Here is a 16442-nt window from a genome sequence, read left to right as displayed (position 1 = left end):
GTACAATTTGATAACTTAAGCCTTATTAATTGCACAAATATATCAACAAGGTGAAGTCTAATAGCACGGTAAGGTTTTATGACATGGATTAGATTTTCTAGATCATTGAAACTGAGACAATGGGGATGGAACTACTGTGAAGCTGCTTATACTGAGATGGAGGATATGATGTAATTTTGAAAGTGGTCTGGTGATACACACTGAAGTAGGTGGATAATGAAGTTTTTTTTTTAACTTTACTTTATGGGCAATCTGAGTGAATCCAAAACCATATTTTATTGCTGTGTGGACACTTCCAAAATGTGGCAATTGAAGTGCAGAATATTTAATATATTACAAATGGATTTTCCCTGGGACCGCTGGCAGTTTACCAAAGGATTCATTGTCCTATAAGGACAGGTATAATATGTCCAGCAGCCAGGGTTGCAAGCAGATTCCTGACGTAAATTAGGCCGGGTTCAGCCATAGAAACATAGAAACCAGGGGCAGGAGTAGGCCATTTAGCCCTTCTAACCTGCTCCATCCATTCATTATGATCATGGCTGATCATCCAACCCAATAGCCAGCTCTCGCTTTCTCCCCATATCCTTTGATCCTTTTTACCCCAAAAGCTATATCTAACTCCTTCTTGAAAACATACAATGTTTTGGCCTCAACTACTTTCTGTGGTAATGAATTCCACAAGCTCAGCACTCTCTGGGTGAAGAAATTTCTCCTCATCTCAGTCCTAAATGGTCTACCCCATATCCTCAGACTGTGACCACTGTTTCTGAAACTCCCCCCACCATCGGGAACATCCTTCCTACATCTATCCTGTCTAGACCTGTTAGAATTTTATAGGATTCAATGGGATCCCCCCTCATTCTTCTGAACTTCAGTGAATATAATCTTAACCGACTCAATCTCTCCTCATATGTCAGTCCTGCCATCTCAGGAATCATTCTGGTAAACCTTCGCTGCACTCCCTCTATAGCAAGAACATCCTTCCTTTGATAAGGAGACCAAAACTGTACACAATATTCCAAGTGCAGTCTCACCAAGGCACTGTATAATTGCAGCAAGACATCCCTGCTCCTGTACTCGAATCCTCTGGCTATGAAGGCCAACATACCATGTACCTTCTTTACCGCCTGCTGCATCTGCATGCTTACCTTCAGCGACTGGTGTACAAGGACACCCAGGTCTTGTTGCACATTCCCCTCTTAATTTATAGCCATTCAGATAATAATCTGCCTTCCTGTTTTTGCTACCAAAGTGGATAACCTCACATTTACCCACATTATATTGCATCTGCCATGCATTTGCCCACTCACTCAGCTTGTCCTAATCACCCTGAAGCATCTCTGCATCCTCCTCACAGCTCACCCTCCCACCCAGCTTTGTGTTATCTGCAAATTTGGAGATATTACATTTAATTCACTCATCTAAATCATTAATATATATTGTGAATAGCTGGGGTCCAGCACCAATCCCTGTGGTTCCCCACTAGTCACTGCCTGCCATTCGGAAAAAGACCCATTTATTCCTACTCTTTGTTTCCTGTCTGCCAACCAGTTTTCTATCCATCTCAATACACTGCCCCCAATCCCATGCGCTTTAATTTTACACACTAATCTCTTATGTGGAGCTTTGTCAAAAGCCTTCTGAAAGTCCAAATAAACCACATCCATTGGCTCTCCCTCATCAACTCTACTAGTTACATTCTCAAAAATTTCTGGTAGATTTGTCAAGCATGATTTCCCTTTTGTAAATCCATGCTGACTCTGTCCGACTCTGCCATTGTTTTCCAAGTGCTCAGCTATTAAATCTTTTAGAATGGACTCTAGAATTCTCCCTACTACTGACATCAGGCTGACTGGTCTATAATTCCCTGTTTTCTCTCTATCTCCCTTTTTAAATAGTGGGGTTACATTAGCTACCCTCCAATCTGTAGGAACTGTTCCAGAGCCTATAGAATTCAGAAGATGACCACCAATGCATCCATGAGGCAAACATTTTCTCAGACCGACTTGTGGAGATGGAAAAGCATCAACAAAAGGAATAACGTAGGGCCACAAGATGTTCCTGGGCCTCAGCTCAGAGTCAGGACGTGATGTAGAAACAGAGGAATTACATCTGCTCTCCCCAGACACGCTTCCCAGGCAACTGGTCAGCATGGGGTCCAGCCGAAGGTCCAGGACTGGATTGAAGATGGGGTTTGGGGGTTGATCAAACCTTTTTTCAATATTTTTGTTTCCTGTATTAATAATTTTATCTGATATAATTTTACCGACTTGTGTCAGTGTTGGCCAAAAGTAGCATCAAGAGATTTGATTGGTTTATAATTTGATTGATTTTATGGTGTTTGCTCACTGCTTCTAAGGAACATTTCAGTCAATCCAAAGAATAGAAATGGTGCTTTATTACCTTTAGTTTCATTTACTGTGAATGATGATTTGATCGTGATCTCTTTGCACTGTCGACACATTCAGATTGGCAGCTTCACTAGGTGTGATGGTATGACTCAGCTAAAGAAAGGGTAAAATTTCTGGCAGCTCTACTGAAGGTGGACTCTGTGCCATCAGTCACTTCCACGGTGGCCCAGGCAGTGTACCATCTTGAGAAGGGCACTTGCCCAGGTGCCCCCTGTATGCACCAAAAGCAGCTAAGTGATGATATCATGATCTCAGACAGCTCAACCGACTGATATATTTGTTTCCTCATTCTTTCATGGGATGTGGGCGTCGCAGGCAAGGCCAGCATTTATTGCCTGTCCCTAATTGCCCTTGACTTGAGTAGGTTGCTAACAAGTCTCTGAAAGTACTCTGGAATGTTTTTGGAGATGTTGTGGTGAGTTGGTGGATTTGCCAGATAGTGTTGCTGCCTCCCCAAAGTGGGGGGGTTGGGGGCAGAGAATTTGATGATCTGTCCACACAAAGTCCGCAACGGGTATGAGGACTGTAGTTGCGGTTCCTCTAGGTCTGCAGAGTGATATGGAGATGGAGCAGAGGCTGCAGAGGGGGCAAACTCTGCACAATGCCATCTGCCAACTCCATACTCATTGGCAGTGACAGGAGGCGGTCTGGCAAGCCAATCAGTGCACCCAGCATCTCAGTACACAAATCCATCTACATTCTCCTACATGTGGCCCCATCAAGGCCCTGACCTGAATCCTCTACAGCAGAACACAACTGCAAACTCACCCGCTGGGGAGCTGGCTCACGAACCATCCTTTCCCAATGACATGCCTGCAACCCACTTGAGCTGAGTGACTCACCATATGTTAATCCCAATTCTATACCACCCTTCTAAGGCAGATGGTGGAACCGTGGTAATGTCATCCAAAGGCCCAGTATCTGGGAGCATGGGTTCAAATCCCACCATGGCAGCTGATGGGATTTAAATTCAATTAATGAATCTGGAATATAAAACTAGTCTCAGTAATGGTGACCATGGCCAAAAAAAAACCCATCTGGTTCACTAATGTCCTTTAGGGAAGGAAATCCACCATTCTTACCTGGTCAGACCCACAGGAATGTGGTTGACTCTTAACTGCCTTTGAAATGGCCTAGCAAGACAAGTGATGCCCACATCCCACGAAAGAATAGCTGCAAGTTTCAGATCAAATAACAGGGACTCTTCATCAGTACTGAAATGTTGCTCCCTCTCCTACCCCTTTAGCTAGTGTGCCTGGGCGGGTGCCAGTTCTTGGCTATCTGGAAGCAGAAAATCAGAAGGGGACTTTTGGAATGAGGGAAATGGAGGGGGGAGGGGTGGTGCGACGTGGGCTGGTTGGGTGGAAAAGAAAGAGGTCCATGGTCACACAATCTGCAGGATGAAGGTGAGCTGGGAATTGAGAAGGGGCATAAGGCAGGAACATACCATCATCCTGAATGTTCTCAGTCACGTTGGATGTCATAAGCTCTGTTGCAGCCATGAATTAGAGAGCCAATTCCTCATTATGGCTAAGGAGATGCAGGCACCCTTGTCTCCCTTCTATTGTGTGTTACCTTGTCCTTAAAGTGAGAGGGAACAACGTCAGTGATTGCATTGTACTGTGTCTGGGAGATGTGCCTTCCACAGCTGAATAGCTTGAGGTGTGAGGTTGCCAGTATTGGTTGGGGTGTGAGAAGGAGGGGGAGTATATAGATGTTAGGCATGATTCTGGAATACAAGGGTGAATTACTGAGTGAGTGATGGGGGAGTGGTGCATAGTGTGAGAGGTTAGTGGTGTGAGTAGGAAATGTCATGGAGAGACGCTGAACCTTGACCAGCTAGGTGAGGTCATTAGATTTCTTGTGGTACTGCTCAGATCCTCAAATCCAGGAGTTGACCTTCCTGACCACCTGCCCATGATCCTTCCTGGGGGTAGTTCATTAAGGCCTCTTGCTTTCCCCCCCAATAGAAGCATGGCACTTCTCCACCTGCCCAAGTCCACCCCTAAGACCACCAGTGTCGTATCAGTGTCCCTGGAACTTAATTTCTGCCTCAGTTTTCCATTTCCTTTGTTTAGAATTACCAAATAGTATCCAACAGCAGCTTCTCATAGTTCAGTGCACTTTCTTTTTCAGGGATAGGCTTCCTTTAAGAACAGAAGAATGGCTGCAGCACTGCCCGGTGTCAATAGATTATTGAGTGTAGAGGCAGCCAGCAGTGCAGTAGGCACTTGGTCTGTGTATAGAGGAGGTGACAGCACAAAATTCATGTGGTGCTTACCTCCACTGGACCTGGCACAAGCAGGTCACGAATGGTGACCACTGTGCCCAAAAATGGCACAACCCAATTTTTAGTCCTAAAATTTTTATTTACATTGATAAATTATGCAAAAATGTGCACCAGATCAATATGTTACATTTATAGCAATTCACAGATAAAATGCATTTTAGGATTTGAAATTAGCTCTTCCCTGAACATTTCACTTTGTCATCAGTGAACACTCATATAATGAGTGTGTGATAACCCAAGTACAGTATTATTATTCTGTGCTCCTCTCAGTGTACAGCAATTTGCCCTTTCTTGCCTTTAGCTGCTGATGTTGTCAAGAATGATGGTATCTACACGAAGTTTTTCCATAAGTATTCTGGATATGGAAGATACAACTTTAAAGTACGCGTAGAGGGAAAAGAAGGGACTACAAAGACAGCAATCCGAACAGGGGCTCATGCCTTTTATATACCAGGATACACGGAAAATGGTAAGAAACATTTGGCAATGCCAATGAAGAATGTGCAGAGATGCCATCGCAGTGGTGTATGATTTTATACTGTGGTGAACTATTGAGTTGTGAGTTCTCTGTATGCTTTGAGCTGCAGCTGGGATGATATTTTACATAATGCATAAACTTTCTCATAATTAATTGCAGGAATTTATACCAGTCCTTACAGCCCATATTAAGTCCTAAGCTAAATAATGATGTTGGGCAGTGCTGGACAGGAAGGATCACTCTGATGTGTGTTCCTTCTTACTGATGAGAATCTGTGGCCATCTGATATCCCTAAAGCCAACGAACATTGTACGCTTCCTGAGCATATATTATTCATACAAAGGTGCACTTGTTAAGACTTTCTGCAATGGGGTTTATACAGATACTAGCTGTTACTCTTTGCTGCGTATGTCAGTGATAACTTGTCTTTTCCAATCTTTATTGCAAAAGAAACCTTTGTCCTATCTGCAGTGCAGTAAATTCCTCATCAATACTCCTGCTTGCTGTGATAAAAGATTGCCTTCTGCAGCCGTATGTCTTCCTGAAGTATGTTTTAATTTAACAGGTGGCATCTTGTGTCCATCCCCATGGTCAATGTACTTGCAGATGGGGTCCCCGCCACTTGTCCGCAATTCATGCCCAACTATGGGTCTCATCCTGCTGCTGTTTGGCATTAATCCAGCAGCAGGCGGGCAGCTCACCATACGGGGAGCACAACCAGCAAATCCTGGCGTGTTTGCTTGCGGGTTCCTTGGGTGTGGGTGAGAGGAGATTTCAAATTTTGAACCATAGTGGACAGCCGTATCTTAGGAGCCATATTTGTTGTTAGGTTCTTTAATATGAATAATCAACACAATCCCATCTAGACATTTACTGTATTATAGAAATAATTTGCCTATACTGCATTTTTCAGCTGCGACTTTCTGGGAGATTCATGTTTTCTGCTCCTTTCATAAGGAAGTATAGAGCCAGAACAGCAAAATACTTATTGTTATTAAATTTCCGGATAAAACCAGAGAGAGAAGAGAGTTTGAATAGAATGGTGAGATGAAAGATTCAGAATAAAACAAGAGACAGGGTAGGGTCCCTCCTTCAACAGCACTCAGTGCCTGATTGAGGGACCCAGCATCAGGAAAGGGGATAGCCTGCTTAGAACCAACCCCCCTGCCCTTGCAGCTGCACCCCGCACCCCACCCCCCCTCCCTCTCCCTGTCACCCCCCTTCCCTGAGATCCCCAGCCTGCAACCCCTTTCCTGCCATCACTCACCTGTGCATGTGCCCCTCCTCTATCTAGGCTTTGGCTGGGTGGCATAGAGGCAGCAGCCGCCGTCTGCCCAGTGGTGCTACTGAGTGCAGAATAGCAATCGGCCTCTGATTGGCCAGCAGCTAACAACAGGTGGGACTTTATGACCCAGGGGTCCTGGATCCGGGTGTGGGTGGGGGGTGGGGGGGTGGGGGTGCTGATGTGGGGGGGTTGCGGTGGTTATGACGCAATGGTCTCACCAGCCAGAGGCCAAGACCCCCGTCATCTCCCCAAGATTCTGCCAAACAACTCTAACCCAATATTAAATAATTCTATATAATACCATCTAGCTTATTCTATTTTATAACCAATATGTGTTGATCATTGGACAGAGACATCATTGTAAGATCTTGATGTACTTCAGCACATTTTGACCAACCGTAGTGGACAACTGTATCTTAGGAGCCATATTTGTTGTTAAGTTCTTCAATATGAATAACATAATCCCATCTAAGCATTTACTATATTATAGAAATAATTTGCCCATAAAAGCATATTGCATTTGCCACCTGCAACTTTCTGGGAGATTCATTGTTCTGCTCCTCTTATAGAACTATAGAAAAGTTACAGCACAGAAGTAGGCCATTTGGCCCATCTTGTCCATGCCAGCCCGAAGACACCCAGGTCCCCTTTCTAATCCCACCTTCCTGCACCCAGCCCAAAGCCCTGCAGCTTATAGCACTTAAGGTGCAGATCCAGGTACTTTTTAAAAGAGTTTAAAGTTTCTGCCTCTACCACCAACGTGGGCAGTGAATTCCAGACACCCACTACCCTCTGTATAAAAAGGTTCTTCCTCATGTCCCCCCCTACACCTTCTGCCACTTATCTTGAATCTATGTCCCCTGGTTCTAGAATTCTCCATCAAGGGAAACAATTTTATCCTGTCCACTTTATCTATTCCCTTCATAATTTTGTACACCTCAATCAAGTAACCTCTCAGCCTTCTTTGTTCTAAGGAAAATAACCCCAACCTATCCACTTTCTCCTCGTAGCTATACTTTTCTTGTAAACCTCCTCTGCCATATCTCCAGAGCTATTACGTCCTTCCTGTAATGTGGTGACCAGAACTGCACACAATTCTCCAGCTGTGGCCTCACCAGTGTTTTATACAATTCCAACATTATATCCTTACTTTTATATTCTATACCTCTGCCAGTGAAGGAGAGCATTCCATACACCTTCTTTACTACCTTGTCTACTTGAACTGCTGCCTTCAAGGACCTGCGTACTTGTACGCCAAGATCTCTCACTTCATCTACCCCTCTTAGTATATTCCCATTTATTATGTAATCCCTGTAACTGTTTGATCTCCCTAAATGTATGACCTCACACTTCTCGATGTTAAAATCCATCTGCCACTTTACCGCCCACTCCACCAACCCATCTATATCATTTTGGAGATTATGGCTAAACTCTACACTACCCACTACTTGGCCAATCTTCGTGTCATCTACAAATTTCCCAATTGTGCCCCCCACATTCACGTCCAAATCATTAATATTTCACACAAACAGCAAGGGTCCCAACACCGAGCCCTGTGGAACACTACTTGAGACAACTTTCCATTCGCAAGGGCATCCATCGACCATTACCCTTTGTTTCCTGTTACAAAGCCAACCTTTTATCCAGTTTGCTACATTACCCTGAATCCCATGGGCTTTTACTTTCCTGACCAATCTGCACGTGGGACCTTGTCAAATGCCTTGCTAAAATCCATGTACGCAACATCCACTGCACTACATTCATTAACCCTTCTTATCACTAAGAAAGTATAGAGCCAAAACAGAAAACTATTCATTGTTATTAAACTTCAGCATAAAACCAGAGAGAAAAGAGAGTTGAATAGAATGATGAGATAAAAGACTCAGAATAAAACAAGTGACAGAAACAGCAGTCAAATTAAGAAGAAACGTAAACAAAGAGAAGAAATTCAGGATGAAACAAGAAGGAAGAAATAAGCCCAGAAAATACTGGAAACATTCTGCAGGACAGGCAGCATCTGTGGAAAGAGAAATGTTAGGGATGATTCTTCAGGTCCATAACTATTCATGAAAACATGCTACTTGATAGGTTCGGTGCTAGGGAGATGTCTCCCCTGGCTGGGCAGTCTAAAAGTACAGGTCATCGACTCAGGATAAGGTATTAGCAATTTTGTACTGAGATGAGGAGAAATTTCTTCACTCAGAAGGTTATGAATCTTTAAAAATGATCTATCCCAGAGAGCTGTAGATGCTCAGCCATTCAGTAGATTCAAGACTGGGATCAGTAGATTTTTGAATAACAAAGATGGGGATAGAGTGGGAACATTGAGTTGAGGTAAAAAATCAACCATGACCTTGTTGAACGTGTTCAAAGAGACAAATAATCTACACCTGCTCCTATTTCTTATGTTGGCCTGCTGACTGTTTCCAACATGTTTTGTTTTTATATAAGACTTCCAGCATCTGCAATACTTAGCTTCATGTTTCAGAGCAAAAAGAAAGTCAGGAAACACAACAGAAAGAATAATTCAGAATAAAACCGATCTGTGGGCCAAAGGCCTTCTGTCCGCTGTTCCCCCAACTACAAGTAGGTCCTGGGGTGAGTCATTGTCTGATTGTCCCTTCCTCTATCTGTGAGGAGGTGATGAGCTTTTGCTCACTGGATCTCCCACACTACTCCTTCCTCAGTTCGCTGCCTGAAGGTTAGTCCGATCAACAGCGCCGTGATCTCCACCATGGGTACGGCAAGGAGGCAGGTCCTCAATTCAGCCCAGCCAGAGCGGGGATCGAGCCAGTGCTGTTGGCACTAATCTGATCTGCACCGTCCACCCAGCCCACTGCCTCCAAGGAGTCCAAGTGGTTGTGGCAACATGCACTTTTACATGCATTTTGTAGCCTGGAGCTATGGATAGTGATGGTAAAGGCTTCAGCTTTCTTTCCATCACATGGTTAAAACACAGGTGCAGCAGATAATTAGGAAAGCTATTAGAATGTTATCATCTATTGCGAGGGGAATTGAATACAAAAGTAGGGAGGTTATGCTTCAGTTATACAGGGCATTTTTGAGACCACATCTGGAGTACTGTGTACAGTATTGGTCACCTTATTTAAGGAAGGATGTAAATACATTGGAAGCTGTTCAGGGAAGGTTTACTAAATTCATACCTGGAATGGGCGGGTTGTCTTATGAGAAAAGGCTGGACAGCCAGGGTTGTATCCACTGGAATTTAGAAGAGTAAGAGGTGACTTGATTGAAACATATAAGATCCTGAGGGGTCTTGACAGGGTGGACGTAGAGAAGATATTTCCTCTTGTGGGAGAATCTAAAACTAGTTTAAAAATAAGGGGTCACCCATTTAAGACAGAGATGAGGAGAATTTTTTTCTCTCAAAGGGTTGTGTGTCTTTGGAACTCTCTTACTCAAAAGGTGGTGGAAGCAGGGTCTTTGAATATTTTTAAGGCAGAGGGTAGATAGATTCTTAATAAGCAAGGGGGTGAAAGGTTATCGGGGATAGGCGGGAATGTAGGGTTGTGACTACAATCAGATCAGCCATGATCTTATTGAATGATGGAGCAGGCTCGAGGGGCCGAGTGGTCTACTCCTGCTCCTAATTCATATGTTTGTATGACCAGGAGTTGGTCCCACTCTTACTACAAGCCTTTGGCGTATGATGGAAGGATTTGCAGACTGATCCTCAACCTGTATGGCTGCATTAAGTATGCACCTTCTTGGTCGCACACTGTTTGGCGAAAGCCAGAAACTTGTCATGAGGGAAATTGCAGGCAAGTCCTGTAGATCAAGATATTTGCTGGTTAAGACTGTGTAGTTGGGGTCTAAGAGAGACATGTCTTCCTTTTCACGTAGGCATGATTCAAACAAATCTACCAAGGCCTGCAGGCAACACGGAAGATCTGCAGGCTGAGTTAGGAGACTTCAGCAGGGTCAAATCAGGAGGAGTAATTTCAGTTCCAGCAGGAACACCCATTGTTGACTTTCCACCATGCAAAATCACAGACCTCCAAGCAACAATAGTCAAAAATAAAGTTGAGCTGGAATGGACAGCACCAGGAGACGATTACGATCAGGGAGCAGGTAATTTTTGCTAAATTTGGCTTCCTTATAAAAAATTTTGTTTGTAGGAGTGATTTGAACAAGCCATTGATGAATGCTGATGACCAGTGGAGATATCACACACGGAAGAAAAGCACCTACCCACAGGAAAAGAGAAACCAAGTAAACCTTGGTGATATGGTGAATTTATATATGGCAAAGAAGCCAATGGCATCGGCTGCTTGTGTTCTGCTTTGAGGAATACGTTAAGATTTATGAGTTGTGGCGTAACAGTGCATGTGGCAAAGCCTGAAAACAGCAGTGAAATAAATGACCAGTCTTGGTGGTGCTGAGGGATAAATGTTTGTCAGGAAACTGAGGGAATACCATTGCTCTTCATCAAATGGCACCAATGTAAATTGTTATCCACTGAAGAAGCAGGAACTGGGTACATTGTCTAATTTAAAAGACTCTTATAATGCAGGCTAAGTAATGGACCAAAGTGTTAGCCTCAAGACACGAGGTCCCTGATCCCAGGGGAAGACCCGCCCTGTGTGGAATAAGATGTGGCTCTCCTGCAACACCACCATCACACCCACAACATTCTGCCCTATGTCTCTAGACTGAGGTGAGGAGACATTTCTTCACTCAGAGGATGGTGAATCTTTGGGATTCTCTACCCGAGAGGGATGTGGAAGCTCAATCTTTGAGCATGTTCAAGAGAAAAATCAATAGGTTTTTGGCTAATGACATCAATAGATATGGTGATAGTGGGGAAAATTAGCATAGAGGTAGATGATCAGCCATGATCTGTTTGAATGGGTTGAATGGTTCGATGGGTTGAATCCTGCTCCTATGTTCCTATTGTATTTTCAACTTTATTAAAGGAGCAATTAGAGGTGGAGCAAATACCTATTTATAAAGTCAAAGATCCCCTTTTTTATGATCTTATATGAATGCATTAATTTCCTTCATTTTATTTCTTCGTTTCTTAGCGTCTCGCTATGAGATGAGAATGAGTGACAACCTTCTACAGCTACGGGACAATTTCTCAACAGCAGCTCTGGTTAACTTAACCAGCTTGAATCCACAACCATATGGCTCAAGGGAAGCAATTGCATTTGTTCCTGAAAATACAAAACTGCAAAATGGGACAAATATCTACTTCGCTCTCTGTGCATATGACACAATCAATCAGTCCTCTGAAATGTCTAACGTAGCCAAGGCTTCTGTCTATGTGCCATTCATTGAGCACGCAAAGGGCAATAATAGTAAATCGGAGGTTGTTTGGAGTGTAATAGTTGTCACAATTCTTGTGTGTTTGATCATTGGAATTATTAATTACCTGGTACAGAGAAAAAAGACTGGAACTTATGTACCAGAGGCATGCAATTAATGAGATTAATAATTCAAACACTTAACCAGATTTCTCTTTATAGAAGTAAAGGCTTGGTGCTGAGGGGCAGGAGGGGGAGTGAAAATCCATAGTTTTCTCAAATATTTACACACTTTTCCACGGTTTCCATTGGCTTGGGAGAGTTAGGAAAGCTGCATGGGTTTAAACCCCAGTGGTACCCCAGACACACTTCAGCTATGCTTCTCACAGATCTATGCATTTAATTTCGCTGGATTTGGGTAATTTTGTGCATTCTTACAAGAAAGGATTCTGTATACTTGTCTATTTTTGATGTTATCTCTGTTGCTCTCCATTAATAAACAAGATTTCTTGTAATGGGTGTATACTGTTTTCTTTGAGTGGCTGCCACCATCTATCAGAAGTTCATGCAGAGGTTCCCAAGGACAGCGTCGTTATTTGGAATAGATCCCTCACCCAGAAAATTAAAAATTTATACGATTCAAGTTTTATTCTTGCTGCCTTCAACAACAATAACTTACATTTAAGTTCCATCTTTAATGTAACAAAATACATCGAAGGTCATAAATGGAAAGGGAGGCTGAACTGTGGATGGAGGGATTGGATGACTGAAAGTCTGAACAGAAAGACAGTTTTTGAGGAGACTTTTAAAGGAGGAACAGAGAAGTAGAGTGGCTGATCTAAAAGGCAGAGCCAAGGCCACTGGTGTCTCTGCCAGCACCAGTTGAATGAAGTGACAGGGCACAAACACAATGTCAGGGTCTGAGACCAAAGCTACAATGGAAGATATGAGGCTGGTATGTATTGCAAAGAAAGGAAGGGGGATTCATTGGTGTTAGTATGGGTTGGGAGAGGACATGAGGAGCCAGCGTGGAACGGTGCGAATGAGGGTGATGTGTAAACAAGACTTAGTGCAGGGTAAAGGTGGAGCCATTGTGGATGAGTTGGAGTTTGTGGATAATGGGAGACCATTGCAATAGTTATGGTTAGAGGTAACATGAATATGAGTGTCAGTGTGGAGGGGCACAGGTAGGGGAAGGGGTGGACATTGTTGCCCAGTTGGAACGAGGTAATCTTAGTGATGGTCAGGATTCAGAATGTGAAGCTCAGCTCAGGGTTGAACATGATGTTGAGGTTTTCCATGGTCTGGTTCAGCCTGAGCCAGTGGCCAGATATGGGGATGGAAACCATAGTAACGGAGTTCCATTCATTAATGGCTATGGCCAAAAATGACAGATTTGTCCTTCCTGATGTTAATGAGGAAAGTTGTGATTCATCTAATACTAGGTGTTAGTCAGACAGTCCGACAGTTTGGGGTGGGTGGTGCCAGATGGGTAATGTTGGGTGTTATCAGCTGATTCACTAAAGGGCAGCAAAAGCAGAGAGGGTAGAAAGGTAGAACTTTAGTTAATTCCAGAAAGTGCAGTTTGAACTAAGGGGAGAAGACATTGCTGGAGATATATTCACTGTATTCAGGTAGAACGGACTGGATTCTCACACAAAGAGGGAAAATGGAGCAAGTATGATGGAAGGGGATTGTGTCAACCTTCATTACCACAGTGACTATGCTTCAAAAAGTACTTCATGGGCTGTAAAGCACTTTGAGACCTCCTGGGATTATAAATAGTGCCCTTCCTACTCTCACATCAAATGTCATAGAGAGGTCAAGGCTGATAAAGAGAGAAAGCACACCACTGTTATATTCAGAGAACATCATTCGTGATTTTGGTCAGTTTTTCCTCAATAAAGCCACTCACCTTCCACATGGTGTAATCGCTGCCTCAGTCAAGAATTGGTCCAGATCCCTCTTTAAATGTGAAGAGACAGCACCCACCATGCCAGCCAGCAACACATTCCAAATTCTTCCTTTCCTAGTTTTACAGCGTTAGTATTTTTGCAGTTATCTTTACAATGTTTATTCTTCTTGCTGAGTACAAATCTGCAGTATACCGCGCCTATATGCACCTGCATCTTCTCATTTATTTTTGGATTCAGCTTCCTGCCGACCTCCACTCTAATAGCTCCATTAACCAATTTAATGCCTGGTCTACTTCTAGACAGCTCCTGGATTTTTACCAGTAACTTACTTAATCCTATAATGGTGCACACTGTCTGCTGGAGGGTTGTATGCTTCCGCTCAAGCTGTACAATCTTCACTGTAATCCAGGCACCTTGGTGGTGAGTATCAACCAGAGCCACCCAGGTAACAAATGTAGACCCCATTCCCCTTTACCCCCAGGCTCCCCCTCCTATGGATTGTGACAACCGGTACTGCATGATATTGCTTTGCAGTCTGAAGTCCCATGTTCGATGTTGATTGTTAGCCAAATGAAGCACAGTGTCTCTTAATCTGCCTGCCACAGATGCATCTGACCATGACAATATCGGTAGGAGTGACCACCACACAGCCCTTGTGGAGGCGAAGTCCTGCCCCATCATGTTGTGTGTCACTACCACTGTGCTAAATGGGATAGATTTCGAACAGATCTAACAACTCAGAACTAGGCATCCATGAGGCACTGTGGGCCATCATCAGCAGCAAAATTGTACTCAAAAACTATCCAAAACCTCATGGCCCAGCATATCCCCCACTGTAACATGACCTCCAAGCCAGGGGATCAACCCTGGTTCAATGAAGAGTGCAGGAGGGCATGCCAGGAGCAGCACCAGGCATACCTAAAAATGAGATGTCAACCTGGTGAAGCTATAACACAGGGCTACTTGTGTGCCAAACAGCATGAGCAGCAAGTAATAGGGAGGGCTAAGTGATTCCTCAACCAACGGATCAGATCTAAGCTCTGCTGTCCTGCCACATCCAGTCGTGAATGGTGGTGGACAATTAAACAACTCACTGGAGGAGGGAGGCTCCACAAATATCCCTGTCGTCAATGATGGGGGAGCCCAGCACATCAATGTGAAAGATAAGGCTGAATATACGATCTTCAGCCAGAAGTGCCGAGTGGATGATCCATCTCGGCCTCCTCTGGAGGCCCTCAGCATCACAGATGCCAGTCTTCAGCCAATTTGATTCATTCCACGTGATATTAAGAAGTGGCTGAAGCCACTGAGTGCTGAAAAGACTACGGGCCCTGACAATATTCCGCCAATAGTACTGAAGACTTGTGCTCCAGAACTTGCCGCACCCCTAGCCAAGCTGTTCCAGTAAAGCTAAAACACTGGCATCTACCCGGCTATGTGGAAAATTGCCCAGGGATGTCCTATACATAAAAAGCAGGACAAATCCAACCCAGCCAATTATCTCCCCATCAATTTATTCTCGACTATCAGTAAAGTAATGGAAGGGGTCATCAACAGTGCTATCAAGCAGCACTTACTTAGCAATAACCTGCTTACTGACACCCAGATGGGTTCCACCTGGGCCATTCAGCTCCTGACCTCATTACAGCCTTGGTTGAAACATCGACAAAAGAGCTGATCTCCCGAGGTGAGGCGAGAATGACTGTCCTTGACATCAAGGCAGCTTTAACCGAGTGTGGCATCAAGGAGCCCTAGCAAAACTGGACACAATGGGAATCAGGGGGAAAATTCTCTGCTGGTTGGAGTCATATCTAACAAAAAGGAAGATGGTTGTGGCTGTTGTAAGTCAGCCATCTCAGCTCCAGGATATCACTGCAGGATTTCCTCAGGGCGGTGTCCTTGGCCCAACCATCTTCAGCTACTTCATCAATGATCATCCTTCCATTGTAAGGTCAGAAGTGGGGATGTTCGCTGATGATTGCAGAATGTTCAGCACCATTCGCAACGCCTCAGATACTGAAGCAGTTCATGTCCAAATGCATCAAGATCTGCATAATATCCAGGCTTGGGCTGACAAGTAGCAAGTAACATTCACACCACACAAGTGTCAGGCAATGACCATCTCCAACAAGAGAGAATCCAACCTTTGCCCCTTGACGTTCAATGGCATTACCATCACTGAATCCCCCAATATCAACATCCTGGGGGTTACCATTGACCAGAAACTGTTCTGGACTAGCCATATAAATACTGTGACTACAAGGGCAGGTCAGAGGCTCAGAATTGTGCAACGTGTAACTCACCTCCTGACTCCCCAAAGCCTGTCCATCATCTACGAGACACAAGCCAGGAGTGTTTTGGAATGCTCCCTACTTACCTGGATGAGTGCAGGTCCCACAATACTCAAGGAACTTGACACCATCCAGGACAAAGCAACCCGCTTGATTGGCACCACATCCACAAATATTCACTCCCTCCACCACCAACACACAATAGCAGCAGCGTGTACCATCTACAAGATGCAGTGCAGTGATTCACTAAGCCTATTTCAACAGTACCTTCCAAACTCATGAGCACTACCATCTAAATGGACAAGGGCAGCAGATGGATGGGAACACCATCACCTAGAAGTTCCCCTCAAAGTCACTCACCATCCTGACTTGGAAATATATCACCGTTTCTTCACGGTCACTAGGTCAAAGTCCTGGAACTCCCTCCCTAACAGCACTGTGGGTGTACCTACACCACATGGACTGCAGCGGTTCAAGAAGGCTGCTCACCGCCACTGTCTC

The 16442-nt window shown here is 44.2% G+C and overlaps 1 protein-coding gene across 2 annotated transcripts in view; it reads left to right on the top strand.

Annotated features, from left to right (window-relative positions):
• LOC121289073 (calcium-activated chloride channel regulator 1-like) overlaps positions 1 to 12249 on the top strand; it is a 46019-nt gene extending 33770 nt beyond the window's left edge. For both annotated transcript variants that reach the window (XM_041208066.1, XM_041208065.1), the window contains 3 exons: positions 5006 to 5173; positions 10332 to 10559; positions 11513 to 12249. In XM_041208066.1, the coding sequence (XP_041064000.1) occupies positions 5006 to 5173; positions 10332 to 10559; positions 11513 to 11913 (797 nt within the window). In that variant the 3' untranslated portion in view covers positions 11914 to 12249. The remainder of the gene's footprint in view (positions 1 to 5005; positions 5174 to 10331; positions 10560 to 11512) is intronic.
• The last annotated feature ends 4193 nt before the right edge of the window (positions 12250 to 16442 follow it).

Source organism: Carcharodon carcharias, chromosome 16, assembly GCF_017639515.1.
Source record: "Carcharodon carcharias isolate sCarCar2 chromosome 16, sCarCar2.pri, whole genome shotgun sequence".
NCBI classification, from domain to species: Eukaryota; Metazoa; Chordata; class Chondrichthyes; order Lamniformes; family Lamnidae; genus Carcharodon; species Carcharodon carcharias.
The sequence above is the reverse complement of the archived record's forward strand: the minus strand, read 5'-3'. Positions and strand labels throughout refer to the sequence as shown.